The sequence below is a fragment of the Vigna radiata genome, chromosome 2, assembly GCF_000741045.1.
Source record: "Vigna radiata var. radiata cultivar VC1973A chromosome 2, Vradiata_ver6, whole genome shotgun sequence".
Taxonomy (NCBI): Eukaryota; Viridiplantae; Streptophyta; class Magnoliopsida; order Fabales; family Fabaceae; genus Vigna; species Vigna radiata.
Window position 1 is genome coordinate 9630090 of NC_028352.1, and position 15979 is coordinate 9646068.

General features: G+C 35.4%; 2 protein-coding genes across 4 annotated transcripts; both read left to right on the forward strand.

Moving 5' to 3' along the window:
- The first annotated feature begins 350 nt into the window (after positions 1-350).
- On the forward strand, positions 351-13540 carry LOC106756277 (aconitate hydratase, cytoplasmic). 3 transcript variants are annotated; one of them, XM_022778582.1, is made up of 21 exons: positions 351-811; positions 1407-1511; positions 1686-1846; positions 1949-2041; positions 2493-2678; positions 2777-2938; positions 3119-3263; positions 3370-3512; positions 3596-3652; positions 3761-3840; positions 3950-4025; positions 8762-8947; positions 9114-9181; positions 9307-9425; positions 9676-9797; positions 10709-10807; positions 11222-11349; positions 11449-11701; positions 12734-12832; positions 12923-13165; positions 13254-13540. In XM_022778582.1, exons 1-21 carry the CDS (start codon positions 556-558, stop codon positions 13320-13322), a joined length of 2850 nt encoding a protein of 949 aa, XP_022634303.1. In that variant the 5' UTR covers positions 351-555; the 3' UTR covers positions 13323-13540. The 3 variants fall into 3 exon arrangements, with proteins under 3 accessions (XP_022634303.1, XP_014494129.1, XP_014494130.1); XM_014638643.2 differs by having other exon boundaries at positions 11222-11701; XM_014638644.2 differs by having other exon boundaries at positions 672-811; positions 1667-1846; positions 11222-11701.
- LOC111241275 lies at positions 7362-8747 on the forward strand. The gene is made up of 2 exons (XM_022778583.1): positions 7362-7841; positions 7931-8747. The coding sequence occupies exons 1-2, from the start codon at positions 7431-7433 to the stop codon at positions 8174-8176; spliced, it is 657 nt and encodes a 218-aa protein (XP_022634304.1). The 5' UTR covers positions 7362-7430; the 3' UTR covers positions 8177-8747.
- Positions 13541-15979: the final 2439 nt, after the last annotated feature.

Below are 15979 nucleotides of genomic sequence, written 5' to 3' on the forward strand. Positions count from 1 at the left end.
AAATAATTCATTTTTCAACACTTTCTTAAAAATATTTATCACTTAATTTTCAGTTACACAATAATCAATCTTTTCCAACCACAATTGTGGTATATGATGAAATTATATACGAATATACTTTGAACCATCCATAAAATAACAAAAATGGAACATACCAGGAACTTAATAGGTTAGATAAATATAAAACCATCCATATTACAACTCTTAACTAAGTATTTGTTAAAATGTGTTTTGTTCATTCATCCTAATTACTACAATTAACATAATATTTTCCTGTAATTTTAACAAGTTAAATAGAAAAAAAATAAATAAAAGAAGAAGAAACGATACTTTCTAAGCTAGTTGTTAACTGCTAGTGCTAATTTGTCACAGTAGTTGATAGAAGAAGCTGTTGAACTCAGCCTCAACGAGGGTGCCGTTTTAACATTCGAATCAATAGTCATAATCATCATCGTCTTCGTCAATTTCAATTTCACACTTCTGCAAGCATATCGGTCACGCACTTTCTTTTCTTTCCCCAACCATCCTTGTCACGCTTTCTGCGTGATCATCACCATGTATATAACAACGTCCTCTTCCTCTTCCTCTTCGCTCCTCGGAGCAACCACACCCAAACTCCTCTCTTCCTCACCTTCTAGAACCTTCGTTTTTCCTCCTTCTTTCACTCCATACTCTTCCCGCAATTCCCTCCGCTCTTCCCTCCTGCGGTGGAGCCACCGCCTCCACCACGTGTCTCCCCTCACTCTCCGTCCTCCAATCAGAGCCGTTGCTCCCGCCATCGAACGCTTCCACCGCGAAATCGCTAACACGGGTGCTTCGCTCCTCCTCTCTCGCAATTCTTAAGCATTTATGATATTCATCTCGTATCCGTTCATTTTTTAATTTCCGTTTTGAATTTCGCGTTTTGTTATCCATTTCATTGCATTCTGTTTAGCTTTCAGACACGAGCTTGCGGTTTTAGTCATTTTTGATTATTTTTTTTTTAATTTTACAGTTTTTGAGAAGAATAAATAATATATGTCAGCAGTGTGAATCTTTTTACACTGTCATTGAATGACAAAATGGTCATACAATGGATTGAAAGTTTCCGTGTGAGTGTATGTCCGTTAAACTACTTTTCAATAGTTGAGGATTTTAATCACAAACATTTATCTAATGTATGATACGAGTGACATTATAAAATTGTGGATAATTTTTTTATTGACTGACATTGTAAAACTTTTTATTTGAGTGGGCATGACTATTAAACTGTTTTTAAAATTTAAGATTTAATGTATCAACATTTGATTTGAGGAGTGGTGTGATTTGCACCATCTTATCAAGCTGTCATTCTGTGGATTTATAAGATGAGTTCAAGTTTCTAATGTAGAGTGCTGATTTTATGTTCCCGTAAATGTTCATTTCAGCCAACGAAAATCCTTTCAAGGGAAACTTGACGAGTCTCCCCAAGCCGGGTGGTGGGGAGTTTGGAAAGTTCTACAGTCTTCCTTCTCTCAATGATCCCAGAATTGGTAATTTGCTGACATGGCCTTCCTGACTTTGTTCATGCTTTGAACATGCTATGTGTTAAGTATGATGGGGCTCTTGATTAAAATACATGATGTCAGTACTTTCATGTTTGTATTTTCTGTGTAATGTGTGACAGTCGTGTTAATGATGATATCAGCTTTTCGACTGTATAACAGACAGGTTACCATACTCCATCAGAATTTTACTTGAATCTGCCATTCGTAACTGTGACAATTTTCAAGTAAAAAAAGAAGATGTAGAGAAGATTCTTGCCTGGGAAATAAACTCTACGAAGCAAGTTGAGATTCCTTTCAAGCCCGCTCGTGTTCTCTTGCAGGTATCTTGTTGACTTCTGGAACCTGGATACGGCGAAATAGTTATGTTAGGGATGGGTGATAGTTGTATGTTTTGTTCTTTTGAACATCTTTCTTCACCCCAGGATTTTACTGGAGTGCCGGTTGTCGTTGACCTGGCTTGCATGCGTGATGCTATGAATAAGCTTGGCAGTGATTCAAATAAGATCAATCCTTTGGTACGCTTCTTGCTTATCATTTGCATGTGCTTTTGTTCTGTATAAATTCTTGATCACAGTCACCAAAGAAATTTCAAAATTTAACTGTACATGGTGTGGTGCCTGTACCTTGAACTCATAATTACTTTTGTAATGTTACACCTTTGGGGAATCTGGTGTTGGGGTGTTTAAAGTATGTTAGTGGAAGGAACTCAAGAGTATCTTGAGGAGACTGGTGGGAAAATTTCATTTAAATTAAATGTGATGCAAATTGTTCTAAACCAGTTTGTCTTTAAAACATTTAAACTAGCGTGGTTTATATATATGTAAATTATTTAGCTTAATGTCAATTTGTTTCAAGAAGAAATCTGATGCTCTAGAATTTGAAAAAAGAAAAACACTGTATTAGACAGATTTTCCTTATGTTTTATGTTAGAAGTTATTCTGACTTCCTAGGTATAATTACGGACAGGTTCCTGTTGATCTTGTCATCGATCATTCAGTTCAAGTTGATGTTACAAGGTCAGAAAATGCAGTGCAGGCCAATATGGAGCTTGAATTCCAGAGAAACAAGGAGAGATTTGCTTTTCTTAAATGGGGGTCAACTGCATTCCGTAATATGCTTGTTGTTCCTCCTGGTTCTGGTATAGTACATCAGGTAAATTTGGAACTATATATGCTAAATGACTTCATTGAATTTAGTTGTTCATTTTTAATTTATGTCGGGGACTTTTGGTTTGATGTCTTCAATTCCAGGTCAATCTTGAATATCTAGGAAGGGTTGTTTTCAACAACGAGGGCCTCCTCTATCCCGACAGTGTGGTTGGGACTGATTCACATACAACTATGATAGACGGGCTTGGTGTTGCTGGATGGGGAGTTGGAGGTATTGAAGCCGAGGCAGCAATGCTTGGTCAGGTGCTTTATCCTGTGATCTTGATATATAAACATGCACTGCAATGCGTGTAAATATTAATTCTATTCCAAATGCTACTAATTAATGGATTATAATGACACATTGGACTCTCTTTGTATTTGTTTATTTGCTCTATCTTGAAGTGTGCTGATTGCATTGTTGGGTGCTATGATTCTTAATAGCCTATGAGCATGGTTTTGCCTGGTGTTGTGGGGTTCAAGTTATATGGAAAACTGGGCAATGGTGTAACAGCAACAGACTTAGTTCTAACTGTGACTCAAATTCTCCGAAAGCATGGTGTTGTGGGGAAGTTTGTTGAATTTTATGGTAATTAAGTTCTCTTGAGGCCTACTATCTCATAACTTTTTCCTTTTTTTTTTCAACTTACATTGATTGTTCTTACTAATTAACAGTTATTTGTTTTGTTATCTAGGTGATGGTATGGGTGAATTATCTTTGGCTGATAGGGCCACTATTGCTAATATGTCTCCAGAATATGGTGCCACCATGGGCTTCTTCCCTGTGGATCATGTTACTTTGCAATATCTAAAGTTAACTGGAAGGAGTGACGAGAATGTAAGTACCATGTATCTGTTCATTTATTTTTTGCTAATGCGAAGGATTTATATATCTATTGATCTTCATTTGTCTGGACACAGGTGGCCATGATAGAGTCTTATCTCAGGGCAAACAAACTGTTTGTTGACTATAATGAGGTAATGTTGGTAGCATTATTGCCCTACAAACTTGTCCTTTTTCAAAACGACTGATGCATGTATATATGTTGGAGGTGTAGAACTCTAATTTATTTTCCATGAATTCAGCCTCAACAAGACAGAGTGTATACATCACATCTTGAATTAAACCTTTCCGAAGTTGAACCATGTATTTCAGGACCAAAGAGGTAGCAATATTCTGTGTTTGTTTGTTTCCCTGTATTGCATTATAGGTTTTATTTCACTTTTTATTCTATTATCGATATATTCTTTAATATTAAATGATATTCTTTGTAGACCTCATGATCGGGTGCCTTTGAAAGAAATGAAGGCTGACTGGCATGCTTGTCTTGATAACAAAGTTGGGTTTAAGGTTAGTAATGCTATGATAACAGAGTTTGGTTTTATAAGAAAAAAATTTGTAGTCTACATGTTGAATTAGCTGTTGGTAGTTAGTTGTAAGAAAAATCGCTATTTTCTACTCTTTTGGTTGTGATAAAATGCTAATTAGGTTTTTAATCTCACATTCAGTATTTGTCTTCTGCAATGGACAAATTAATAACATTGTTTGATTACCATTGGTTGTTTACCTGTGTTAAATATGATGAAAACTATATTTGGGATTAATTTCCCTTGTGTTAAATACACACATAGGGTTCTCTATTTATAATAGAAGAAATATGGGCTAGGCCCAAAATACAAATAAGAAAATAATAAATAATAACAAACTAACTAAAAGATAAAAGATAAAGATAAAATAAAGATAAATATAAACTAAATATAATATATCTAACACTCTTCCTCAAGCTGGTGCATACAAATTGTATGTACCAAGCTTGTTACTAATATAATCCATAAAGACTTAATGAAAATATCTGCGACGCCAAAATGCTAATGATTTGAAAGATAACATAGAAGACAAAATACTAACCCAGAAGACTCCCCTGAGCAACAAATCTGGGAGGTTGCTCCATGTAAATCTCTTCTTGCAAATCGCCCTTGAGGAATGCCAATAAAGAGGTAATTGTTGGAGAGCCACCATGGCTATAAATAAACTAACAACAGACCATCTTTTCCATGGGAAAAAGCATATATGGACGGGTCAAACGCAATGGTGATAAAAGAGAGGACAAAAGAGACAGCAGTCGAAGAAGCCATGGATGAACAGGAAAGAGAAACTATAAAAATAAAAAATTCTCCAATTAAGGCACTTGAAAAAGGCAAAAGAGAAAAAGAGCAACCTCGATGCTCTAAATAACTACCAAACATGCCACAATGCACGACGAAAAAGGGAGCAAATCCATAACTTTAAAAGGAACTCCGATGAAGGCGTCGTTAATGGCATGGTAGTCACCTGGCCGAGACGATCAAAATTGTGTGATCGTCGGTCGAAACTTAAACTCCGGTAATGACAACAATAGACAGCAATAGACAACAGCGGTAGACGACGGCGCCGCCGGTAGCAGTAGATAGCCCCACCATCAGTGGCGGATGTAGTGATAGAGGCACTAGAAACTTTTACCTCAGAGGAACCTTAGGCTCTGATACCATGTTAAATATGATGAAAACTATATTTGGGATTAATTTCCCTTGTGTTAAATCTATTTATAATAGAAGAAATATGGAATAGGCCCAAAATACAAATAAGAAAATAAGAAATAATAACAAACTAACCAAAAGATAAAATATAAAGATAAAATAAAGATAAATATAAACTAAATATAATATATCTAACAACCTGGACTTTCATTGTTTAAAACAAGTTGATTTTCTTGCACAAAAGTAAATACTTTTTTACAATAACCAAGAACCATCATATTCAGACGTCAACAATTCTTTTATTTTAATTTTTTTATTTGTTTAAATTTTAGACCTTCAACTTGCAGATCCGTGTCGTTTACAAAAATCTATAGAATATACAATGGCCATTTTTATGATGTTTCATAAACTTACTCAATGACTGAAGCAGCAATGCTATGCTGTCATAACCAGTTGTAGTGCCCATTCGTTGCATGGGGATGTATAATGAGATAATTAATTGAGTGAATAAATTAGTTAACTGAAAATTTTCCTATTTTCTTTCATAAAAATTTACACACACGCATGCAACTAAAGTTAATCTTGCATGGAGAGATAGAAAGGATTATTTAAATTTGATTTTACATTGTTATGTAACTACATAAATAAATATTAATCAAGTCAAAGAAATTTAATTTTTTATTGGAAAGAAAAATTTAGTAAGAAGCTGAATAAGAAAAGAAATTATATTTTGATAGGATACAAGGGGAGAGGACTTAATGGGTTAGAATAGAAGGTGGAGGAATTCTATAAATAAGACCCGGTTTGTGTCCGGGGTACCGAGAATATATTTTGTAAAGTAAGGCTTTAGCTTGTGTAGAGAGGTTATGTTCTCAGGGAGGTTATGCTCCTAACCCCATTCGTTGTATAGTGCTTATACGTCATGAAATAATAGAATTCTTTCTTTAATTCTATTTTCTGCTGTTTGTGAGTGTTCTTAATTAGGTTCCAAACCCAAGAACCTAACAAATTGGTCCGATCTGCTGGATTGACAGGCTGCAGAAAACAGTAGAACTGCCGTTTCGAGAATAGTGGCGGAGAATCAAGGAAGGAAAAAAAGATGTTATCAAGAACTTGTCGTTTCGAAGTGGGGTTCCTGGGTTTGGAACCCTACTTCGAAAGGGCAGGGGTTTTCCTTTCTTGATTCTCCAGCACTATTCTCGAAACGGCAGTTCTCCAGTTTTCGGCTACCTCCCAATCCGGCAGGTTGGACCAATTTGTTAGGTTCTTGGGTTTGGAACCTAGCTAAGAACACTCTTAGAAAATAGAATTGAAAGAAAGAATTCTATTATTTCAGAATGTAAGCATAACCTCCCTGAGAGCATAACCTCTCTACACAAGCTAAAGCCTGACTTTACAAAATATATTCTCGATACCCGTGACACAAACCGGGTCTTATTTATAGAATTCCTCCACCTTCTATTCTAACCCATTAAGTCCTCTCCCCTTGTATCCTATCATTACACACCGCTGCCAAAAACAACCTTGTCCTCAAGATTGTAACAATGAAACTTGAGCCCATTGCATTGTGATGTGGTCTTATCATAGGGAGAGAAACCATTGGCGGCTACTTGCAACTGCTGGTCTGGAGGCTTAGGTGGTGGCAACTCCTCCTCCACTATCTTCCATTCTTCCTCTTTCCTTCCTATCACCCCCAAATTCCACACCATGGTCCACGGTTTCACTTCCTTTATTATGGACAAAGCTTCTGGCTCCCCCCACCTTCTAGCTAGTGTTGGATCTCTGAATACCTTCTTCCCTCCTTGATTGAACACCCTCGTCAATATCGTTCAGTTTCGTCCTATAATGGTCGGCACTGAAATATAACTAATCAGAATCTGGTATTTCTTGGATTTGAAAGATGCCTGATCAACATCTATATAAAGAGATCATGTGCTCTATTGAAATGAGAGATTTTATGAGACTTTTCTCTACATTCGGTTATTCTCTTAACACACAAATCAATTCCTGACAATTATATTCTTGTTTAACATTAATAGTAAGAGTGAGTATTATCGTTGTATTTCTTCTTTGTATCTCAAAAGCGGATTTCGTGATTCCCTTCACTCTTATAAGGGACGAAATATTTCTTTTAGGAAAGTGTGTATTCACGCCTAGAAGAATATATCGAGTCTACATTGTTGTTCATCTTGTTTCCTTAAGTTCTTGAAAAATTGTTCCAACATCTAGCAATTCTCCCATGTTCGATGCTGGAACATATTCTTCCGCAGTTCCTGACTGGTTATTGGCCGCCACCCTTTCAAAGATGGTACCCCCTTTACGTTCTCAAAATCGCACCACCACTGCTCCCTTCAGACCTTCCCAAGAAGGATTCTTGGCTTTCTCCTTCTTGGCTTTGAACCAGAAGCGAGCACTCCCCTCCATACTGAATTCTGCTAGGTGCACCCTTTCCTCCTCTGCCACACCTTGTAACTCGAAGAACTTCTTTGCCTTCGAGACCCACCCACACAGATCGAACCCTTCAAAAGTGGGCAGTTCTATCCTTTTCTTCCCGCTGGGTTGCACTTCGTGGCGTTCTCCCGCTCCCTCTCCCACGTTCTCCTCTTGCCTCCTTTTGTTCTCGTTGATCGAGGCTTGGTCCTGGTTGCTGGTTTGTCCACTCAACATTCTCAAAATTTCTTGTAAATCTTGGCGTATTGCTGCATAATCTTGGCATAATGCTGCATACTCTTGTCGCAGTGCCACTATCTGTGCCTTCCTTCTATCAATCGCAATTTCCATCACCCCATAGATTTTGGTAACGTCTCGATACAGCAGTTTCTTGACTACTTGATTCCGGCAGCTTCCCAAAGAGACAAATTCTGGAATCCAACACCCCCACTTCGAAACGGCAGGTTCTTGGTAACGTCTTTTTTTCCTTTCTTGATTCTCCAACACTATTCTCGAAACGACAGTTCTCCTGTTTTTGGCAGCCTTTCAATCTGACAGGTCGGACCAATTTGTTAGGTTCCTGGATTTGGAACCTAACTGAAAACACTCACAAACAGCAGAAAATAGAATTGAAAGAAAGAATTCTATTATTTCATAACGTATAAGCACTGTACAACAAATGGGGTTGGGAGCATAACCTCCCCGAGAGCATAACCTCTCTACACAAGCTAAAGTATGACTTTACAAAATATATTCTAATTTTATAGAATTCCTCCACCTTCTATTCTATCCCATTAAGTCCTCTCCCCTTGTATCCTATCATATTTATACTAAATTTGTTAAAATAATGAATTAACTATAAAAAGATTCATTTGCTAATTCATATACCAAACCCCGGCCCCTTGTCTTTATTAGTGCTTATGTAAGTTATTGAAAAATCTCCTCTTTCAAACTGCATCCTGACTTGAATCTGAGTTCAATTTGGCGAATCGTGGGTTATCACATATTACAAGACATTTTTTCTTCATTGTAATTGAATATGAAGAAGTGGAATCATACATGTTTCATTGACTGTTGTCTGATGAGAACCCTACATGAATATGAGATGCTGCATTTCCTAAATGTATTATTTCAAAACAGGGGTTTGCAATACCAAAAGAGGCACAAGGAAACGTTGTAAAGTTTGATTTTCATGGGCAGCCAGCGGAGCTCAAGCATGGCAGCGTTGTGATTGCTGCAATCACAAGCTGTACAAATACATCAAACCCTAGTGTTATGCTTGGGGCTGGTCTTGTTGCGAAAAAGGCTCGTGAACTTGGTTTGCAGGTTAGTTAACTAATAAAGACTGTAAAAATGCTAATTCCCTTTTTCAGGATGAAGTCCTCCTACCTTCTATGATCTGTTTCCCTTGACAATAAATGGAAAAAATTGTATGTATCTTATGCGGTCCTTTTCTTGATTCTAATTGTTTCTGTTTTTACTATTTTGCCAGGTCAAGCCTTGGGTTAAAACAAGTCTTGCTCCAGGCTCTGGAGTTGTCACAAAATATCTACACCAGAGGTATTTTATGTGTTTTCTATTACAACGCTTATGCAGTAACTTGTATTATAACGTAGTCACTTACCGTCTGCATAATTTAGTAAAAATATATTCCTTATTTTGCATCTATTTTTTCTTTTTGGCAGTGGACTGCAAAAATATCTAAACGAACAAGGTTTTCATATAGTTGGATTTGGGTGTACTACATGTATTGGCAATTCAGGAGAGCTGGATGAATCCGTTTCTTCTGCCATCTCAGGGAATGGTGATGCTTTATAACAGAATACAATTTCTTGAACTGAAGCCCATATCTCTGCTACTCTCGGTTTTCTCAGATAACTTTAATTTTTTGTTACTTTTAGATTCCTGCCAGTCTCCTAGACATGCTCTGCCTTATAATAGCTAATTAGATAATGTTTTCCTGATTATACCTTAAGATACACTTTCTAGTTTCTTAAACATACTCTGCCTTATGCTTTCCTTCTTGATTTTGTTTTTTGTGTGCTTTGATGCAGACATTGTAGCAGCTGCTGTGTTGTCTGGGAACCGTAATTTTGAGGGCCGAGTGCATCCGTTGACAAGAGCTAACTACCTTGCCTCTCCTCCTCTAGTTGTTGCTTATGCACTTGCTGGCACGGTATGTATGTCTAATTCATAATCCTAATGTGTATAATCTGTTTTTTGTTCTTTCTGTTTTTCTGTAACATTGGCTGATTTTCGTCTTTCTTTATAAAGGGTAATAGTTATTTGATTCATTCTTTGGATGTAAAGAAAATAGAAAAATCATTAATTTATAGCTAGCTAATCGCAAGCATTGTTACTGACTGCCAGTTAGACAATATGCATCATTCTCATTTGTATGCCCGAATATGAGCATATTTGAGCATATTTTCCTCTACATAAAAAAGTACATCACATTGAATATTTGCTGAATACATTAGTGTATTTGGAGTCAAATAGAGTACCAATGCTATATATCCTTTCTATTCTTCCCAATTTCCTCATAACAAATTAGGTGGCTTAATTTTTTATGGATACTTGCAAGTTATATCCAGAAGTCTAGTTAGCTATGCACTCAACCATGCAATAAGGGGGCCTATTTGGTTTGAAAAATGTTTTCATATTTTTTTTTTTGCAAATAAATATTAAAAATTCCATTTTGTTTTTTTTTTTAAAAAGAATTATAAAACAAGCATGGTAAACAATTAAATCCACTTGTTACGCCTGTACAAATTTTTGAAAATAAGAAATGAAAGCAGTGAATGTTTTCTCAACCCAAATAGGCCCTCATATGTTTGTCCTTTTTGTGTAGCAAAATCGTATTTTACTATGAAAATAATTTTATTCTTGACAGTGATGGTTAATGTCATATCATGAACTAATGTGTTTGCAATGTTCTATTGACTATGAATACAAGGTTTATTTAGCTTCATTGGTTATGGGATGATGCTTTTTTTATGAATTTGATGATGCAATTTAACTCAAGAAAAGTAAAACCTCAAATGTTGTTGGACCTTTTCTTCATATACCTTTGGGTCAAATTTCCAGGTTGACATTGATTTTGAGAAGGAGCCAATTGGGACGGGGGAGAATGGAAAGAATGTGTACTTGAGGGATATCTGGCCATCTACTGAAGAAATTGCTGAGGTAATTGATGTCTAATTTTGTCAGATCTGAGCAGACTCAACTGCTGGAATTTTGTTTTCTTTTTGTTTTTTTTTCTTATTTTATGAGACGAGGAATTCCAACAGAAACAGTGCAAAGAAACAGTGGACACCTCTCGGACACCAGAAGGCTATACTAGTTAGAAAATTACAAGAAAATATCTCCCAATTGTCTGAACTGAATTCAAACCACATGAGTTTAATTTCATATCCAAATTATTATCCATCCTTTATTGTCTCTCTTCTGCCCTACATCTAACTTAACAAGTTTCCATCTTTCTCTCTCTTCCATTTCAATAACTAACTCTCCTCACTGATTCTTTTATTATATGAAATGTAGTCTAAATATGCAGTGGTTTATAAGGTAAGAATAACTTTAGGGGATGTTTCTTCCTAGGCTGTCCAATCCAGCGTGTTGCCTGACATGTTCCGAAGCACATACGAGGCTGTTACCAAAGGGAACCCTATGTGGAATCAACTACAAGTTCCTGCTGACAGTCTCTACTCGTGGGACCCCAACTCAACGTATATCCATGAACCTCCATACTTCAAGAACATTACCATGGATCCTCCAGGACCTCATGGTGTAAAAGATGCTTATTGTCTACTGAATTTTGGTGACAGTATAACCACTGATCATATTTCTCCAGCTGGAAGCATTCACAAGGATAGTCCTGCTGCTAAATACCTTCTTGAGCGGGGTGTGGAACCCGAGGATTTTAATTCTTATGGAAGTCGTCGAGGCAACGATGAAGTGATGGCAAGAGGAACTTTTGCGAACATTCGCCTTGTTAACAAGCTCTTGAATGGGGATGTTGGCCCGAAGACAATTCATGTTCCAACTGGGGAGAAGCTCTATGTTTTTGAGGCAGCAACGGTTAGTTATGTCCTACTCATATATGCCATCCTTTAACTCACTCCTTTTGAGCTTTCAAATATGAAAACATACTGCATTCTCTGTGTGTGTGTATTTTCTGTTGCTGATGTTTTTCTATATCATCAAAATACTAGCTGAGAATGTCTTTATGGCGATCTTTTCATAATGCTACATTCCTAATTAATCTGTTTACTTCTCTAAATGTATAAGCTATCGAATCTTGCTTGTTCAAATAGATAATAGAGACATCTAACTATAAGCACTGCATGCAAAGCTTGATATTGTGACTAGGGCATGTAAACATTATATTTTGATTTGGTTCTAGGTTGCAATGCGCCTTTAATGACATTGTGTCAACGGTGTTATTGTAACTCTAAATGTTCTGCCTACCGTGCATCAAACAAACTTTCCTCTTTTTTTCTACCTTACCGGGTGCCCAAAGGCGCATCCCCCTTCTCGTTTGCTTCCATTCGTATGCACGAAAAGCGTGCAAACCAAGAAGAAAAGAAGCAGGTCTTTCCATACACAAACCAGAAGGAATGCACTGAAAATTGATATAATCATTTATGTTTTTCAACATTACGTCAAAAATATTTTAATAATATTCACGACATTATATTTTTCACGTATTATGTAGTCAATTTAGTAATAATATTTATGTATGTTTACTTTATATAATTGATCATGCTACATAATAATTGATCTTCTAAATATTGTATTGATATTTTCATTATTAATTTTGATATAATAAAAATATATTGAAATAATAAATGAAATAAAATGTTTGATGATAAAAAGTTTATTTTACCTTTCTCTTATTTTCTTTCACTCTTTTTCCATTTAACTTGAACAATCTCACCTCGTAGTCATCTATACCCTTTTTCTTTTCTTTCCTTTTTTCCATTTTATATTTTCTTACTTATATGATCCAAACAAAACATTAAGAAAAAAAGAATTAGTGAATTCCATTGTGCCAAAGAAAGTGATAGACCTTTGTTTTCTAAACCCCTAAAATTGTTTTTCTCATGCCAGAGATACATGGCTTCTGGGCAAGACACCATTGTGCTGGCTGGAGCTGAATATGGCAGTGGAAGCTCTAGAGATTGGGCTGCCAAGGGTCCAATGCTACTGGTGAGTTCCTTTATATATTAGGACATGCGATTAAATTGAATTTTCATTAATCAATATTCATGGTGGCTGATGACACTTGCATTTGAACAGGGAGTCAAAGCTGTGATAGCTAAAAGTTTTGAGAGAATTCATCGCAGTAATTTGGTAGGAATGGGTATTATTCCTCTTTGCTTCAAATCCGGAGAGGATGCAGACACATTGGGATTAACTGGTCATGAACGTTATACAATTGACCTCCCAAGTAGAATCGGTGAGATTAGGCCTGGCCAAGATGTGACAGTCACAACTGATAATGAAAAATCTTTTACCTGCACCATACGCTTTGACACTGAGGTAATTTAAGCTTTTCATCGAGTTATATTTTAAACTTTTTTAAGTTGCCATACTATTACTTTCTCCGCTATAACAATTGTATTTTCAGGTCGAACTTGCTTACTTCAACCACGGCGGAATCCTTCCATATGTCATAAGAAGCCTCATCAAGGAGTGAAGCAATTATCTGTGGAAAACTGCAAGGTCATTGTCTCAATGTGCTTTTTAAGGTGTAAAAATATGAGAATAATTTTCCAGGAGATAGCAAAGATTTTTATATTTTTTTATTTTAGGGAGATTTTGGCATTTTTACGTTTATTAATCTATAGACCCGTAAAGAATTATATTAATTTGATTGAGCCTGCCCTTGAAATTGGGGACAATTGTGGAAGCCCACCTGAAGTGTGAGTCTGCCAATTAGAATTTAGCACATTATATTTTCCCATAAACATATTAGGCATCTATGTCATAACACGGAAATTTTATTAAAAAATAAACAAACAGGAGAATCACACCAAACTCATAAAAATGCATCACATACATATCAAAAATACCTATGTGATAATAAAAAATTTAAGAATTAAGAAGTATACATAGATAAAAAAAAAGTAAACAAATACAATATCAAGAGAAAATTAAAGTTCAATAATTAAATTATTCAACATATTAAACTCGTTCACAATTCACAGGAAGGCCATTAAAACTTATTATAGATTTTAAGAAATAATTGATTTGGAAGATTTAGTTTTTATTTTCTTTGGTTTATCTTGATCAAGTTTTCTTATAGTTTGAATTGGCTTATCATCTTTAGAATTAGAATATTTCCCTCCATCAAGATTATTAATCTATTTAAAAACTATTTTCAATTTTTTCATAAAAAAGTGCTTCCTTAGATGTTAAAAAAAATTAAAAATTATTCAAAATTATAATTTATAATGAGATAAATCTAAATGTTGTAAACTCTGTAAACTATCGATAATATGAGTAACATCTTCCAAAGAAAGTATATTTGCCTAGGAATCAGAATTTACTAGTACATCAATATCATTAGAAACAACTATATCTATACTTTTAATAATAAAAGACCTATGCAAAAATATTTAGCCTAGACTCCCCATAGGATCCATTACAAGTTCCACCATAGGATCCACCACAAGCTCAATCATAGACTCCAAACAAACTTCACATTAGGCTCCAAATTAGGCTTTACAACAATCTCCAAAGACTTTAAAACCAGAGCTAGAGCTCTAATTCTCATCTTGGGCACCAACTACCTTAAGACGATAAAGTTGTATTTTTATTTCCAATTCTTTTCTCCCCACTAGAAATTGCATTGGCATCTTGTAACTGTATATGATTAGATAGAACATGAGCCATTATTTTACCATCTAAACAAAAATGAGGCAATTTCTCATACTCCACATTAGCAATAAACACAAATTGTGGTCTTTTCACCAAAATTTGATTAGATAAATTAGATAACAAATCAACCACATGCAAAGAAACCTCGATACTTATTTTTAGTGTAATCATCTATAGATAAAGGTGTGTCAATACCACACACAATTGAGAAAATCGCCTTTGATTGTCAATATTCCAAAGGAAGACATGTATGCACACCCAAAATTGAGTTTTCGTGATACTCATAGAATCCTTTACCTAGAGGAATCACTTTTCATTGACCCAAATGTTTCCAAGTCACATCAAACTTCTTACAAAGATCTAAATGTGTAAGATGTTTATCTCCTTTTGCTAACAAAATACGCCTATGCAAGTGACTTTTGCACTTTTCTAAACCCGTAAGATTAAATTCAATAATCTACACCAAAATCACAACTACCTTTATGCAAGGAAGGGGTAGTAAATAAAGGATTATCACATGAATTATGAAGAACTTGGGCAAATGTTCGTTTTTGTGTCCACTCATTGAAAGAAGATTTAGATCCAATAAAGCATGACCATGAGTCGTAACCCTGGCCCACGTTCATGCCCTACAACCAAATGCAAAAGAGGCACCACAAAGATCACAACCTGTTCTAAACAAATGTGTTGCTAGCCAACCGCACTCTCCCCTAAGGTTTATAGATTATGTGGATATGAACGATTCTCTTAATTATATAGACTATGATATCATCTTAACTATTTAATTAGGTAGATTAAAACATAAGGTGTTGAGAAATCAAATAGTTTATTAATCACATGCAACGATTGAGAAGTTAAGTTCAAAGAACAAATTTTCTTTGCAAATAACCTCTTATTCAGAATATTCTTCTCTCTCTCCCCCTTCTAATACTCAGGCTAAGGAGTCAATATATTGTAGACTAAACACCTGAGGACCAAAAACCAACACTCTTTGGCTCGAGCATATTTCACAACAACTCAAACTTGTTGAAGATAATTGATAACCATAGTTTACAAATCAACAAATACCTTGATTTGGATGTTAAACCTGGTTAGCCTTCATAATGATGATTACTAAGTGATTGAGTCTCAATTTATCTACAAAAAGGTAAAAGTCCATTATGGACAATACAAATAGTAACCTAAGTAAGATCAAAATTGACTTAAGCATTGTATCTTGTGTAAGTATCCTCTTAGAAAACAAAAAAGCTTGAGAAGATAGTAATAAAATGCAATCTATCTAAGAAGAGCGTGTGAAACCCAGGATTACAAAGTAGCACTCCCTTTTATAATAACATTATGTGTTTGAAAAGGTTACGAGTTCCAAATTTATTGATGTTTTAAAGTTACATTGATATATGTGATTAATGTTTACACTATTAAAATGGGTTAGATGTTAGTATGTAGTTAAAAATATTTAATCAAGATTTTTCT

Coding starts and splice junctions, on each gene's coding strand:
- LOC106756277 (XM_014638643.2), top strand. CDS start 556: ATGTATATAACAACGTCCTCTTCCTCTTCCTCTTCGCTCCTCGGAGCA. Junction 3,513..3,595: donor CTGGAAGGAGTGACGAGAAT/GTAAGTACCATG, acceptor GTCTGGACACAG/GTGGCCATGATAGAGTCTTA. Junction 3,653..3,760: donor TGTTTGTTGACTATAATGAG/GTAATGTTGGTA, acceptor CCATGAATTCAG/CCTCAACAAGACAGAGTGTA.
- LOC111241275 (XM_022778583.1), top strand. CDS start 7,431: ATGTTCGATGCTGGAACATATTCTTCCGCAGTTCCTGACTGGTTATTG. Junction 7,842..7,930: donor AGGCTTGGTCCTGGTTGCTG/GTTTGTCCACTC, acceptor CTCTTGTCGCAG/TGCCACTATCTGTGCCTTCC.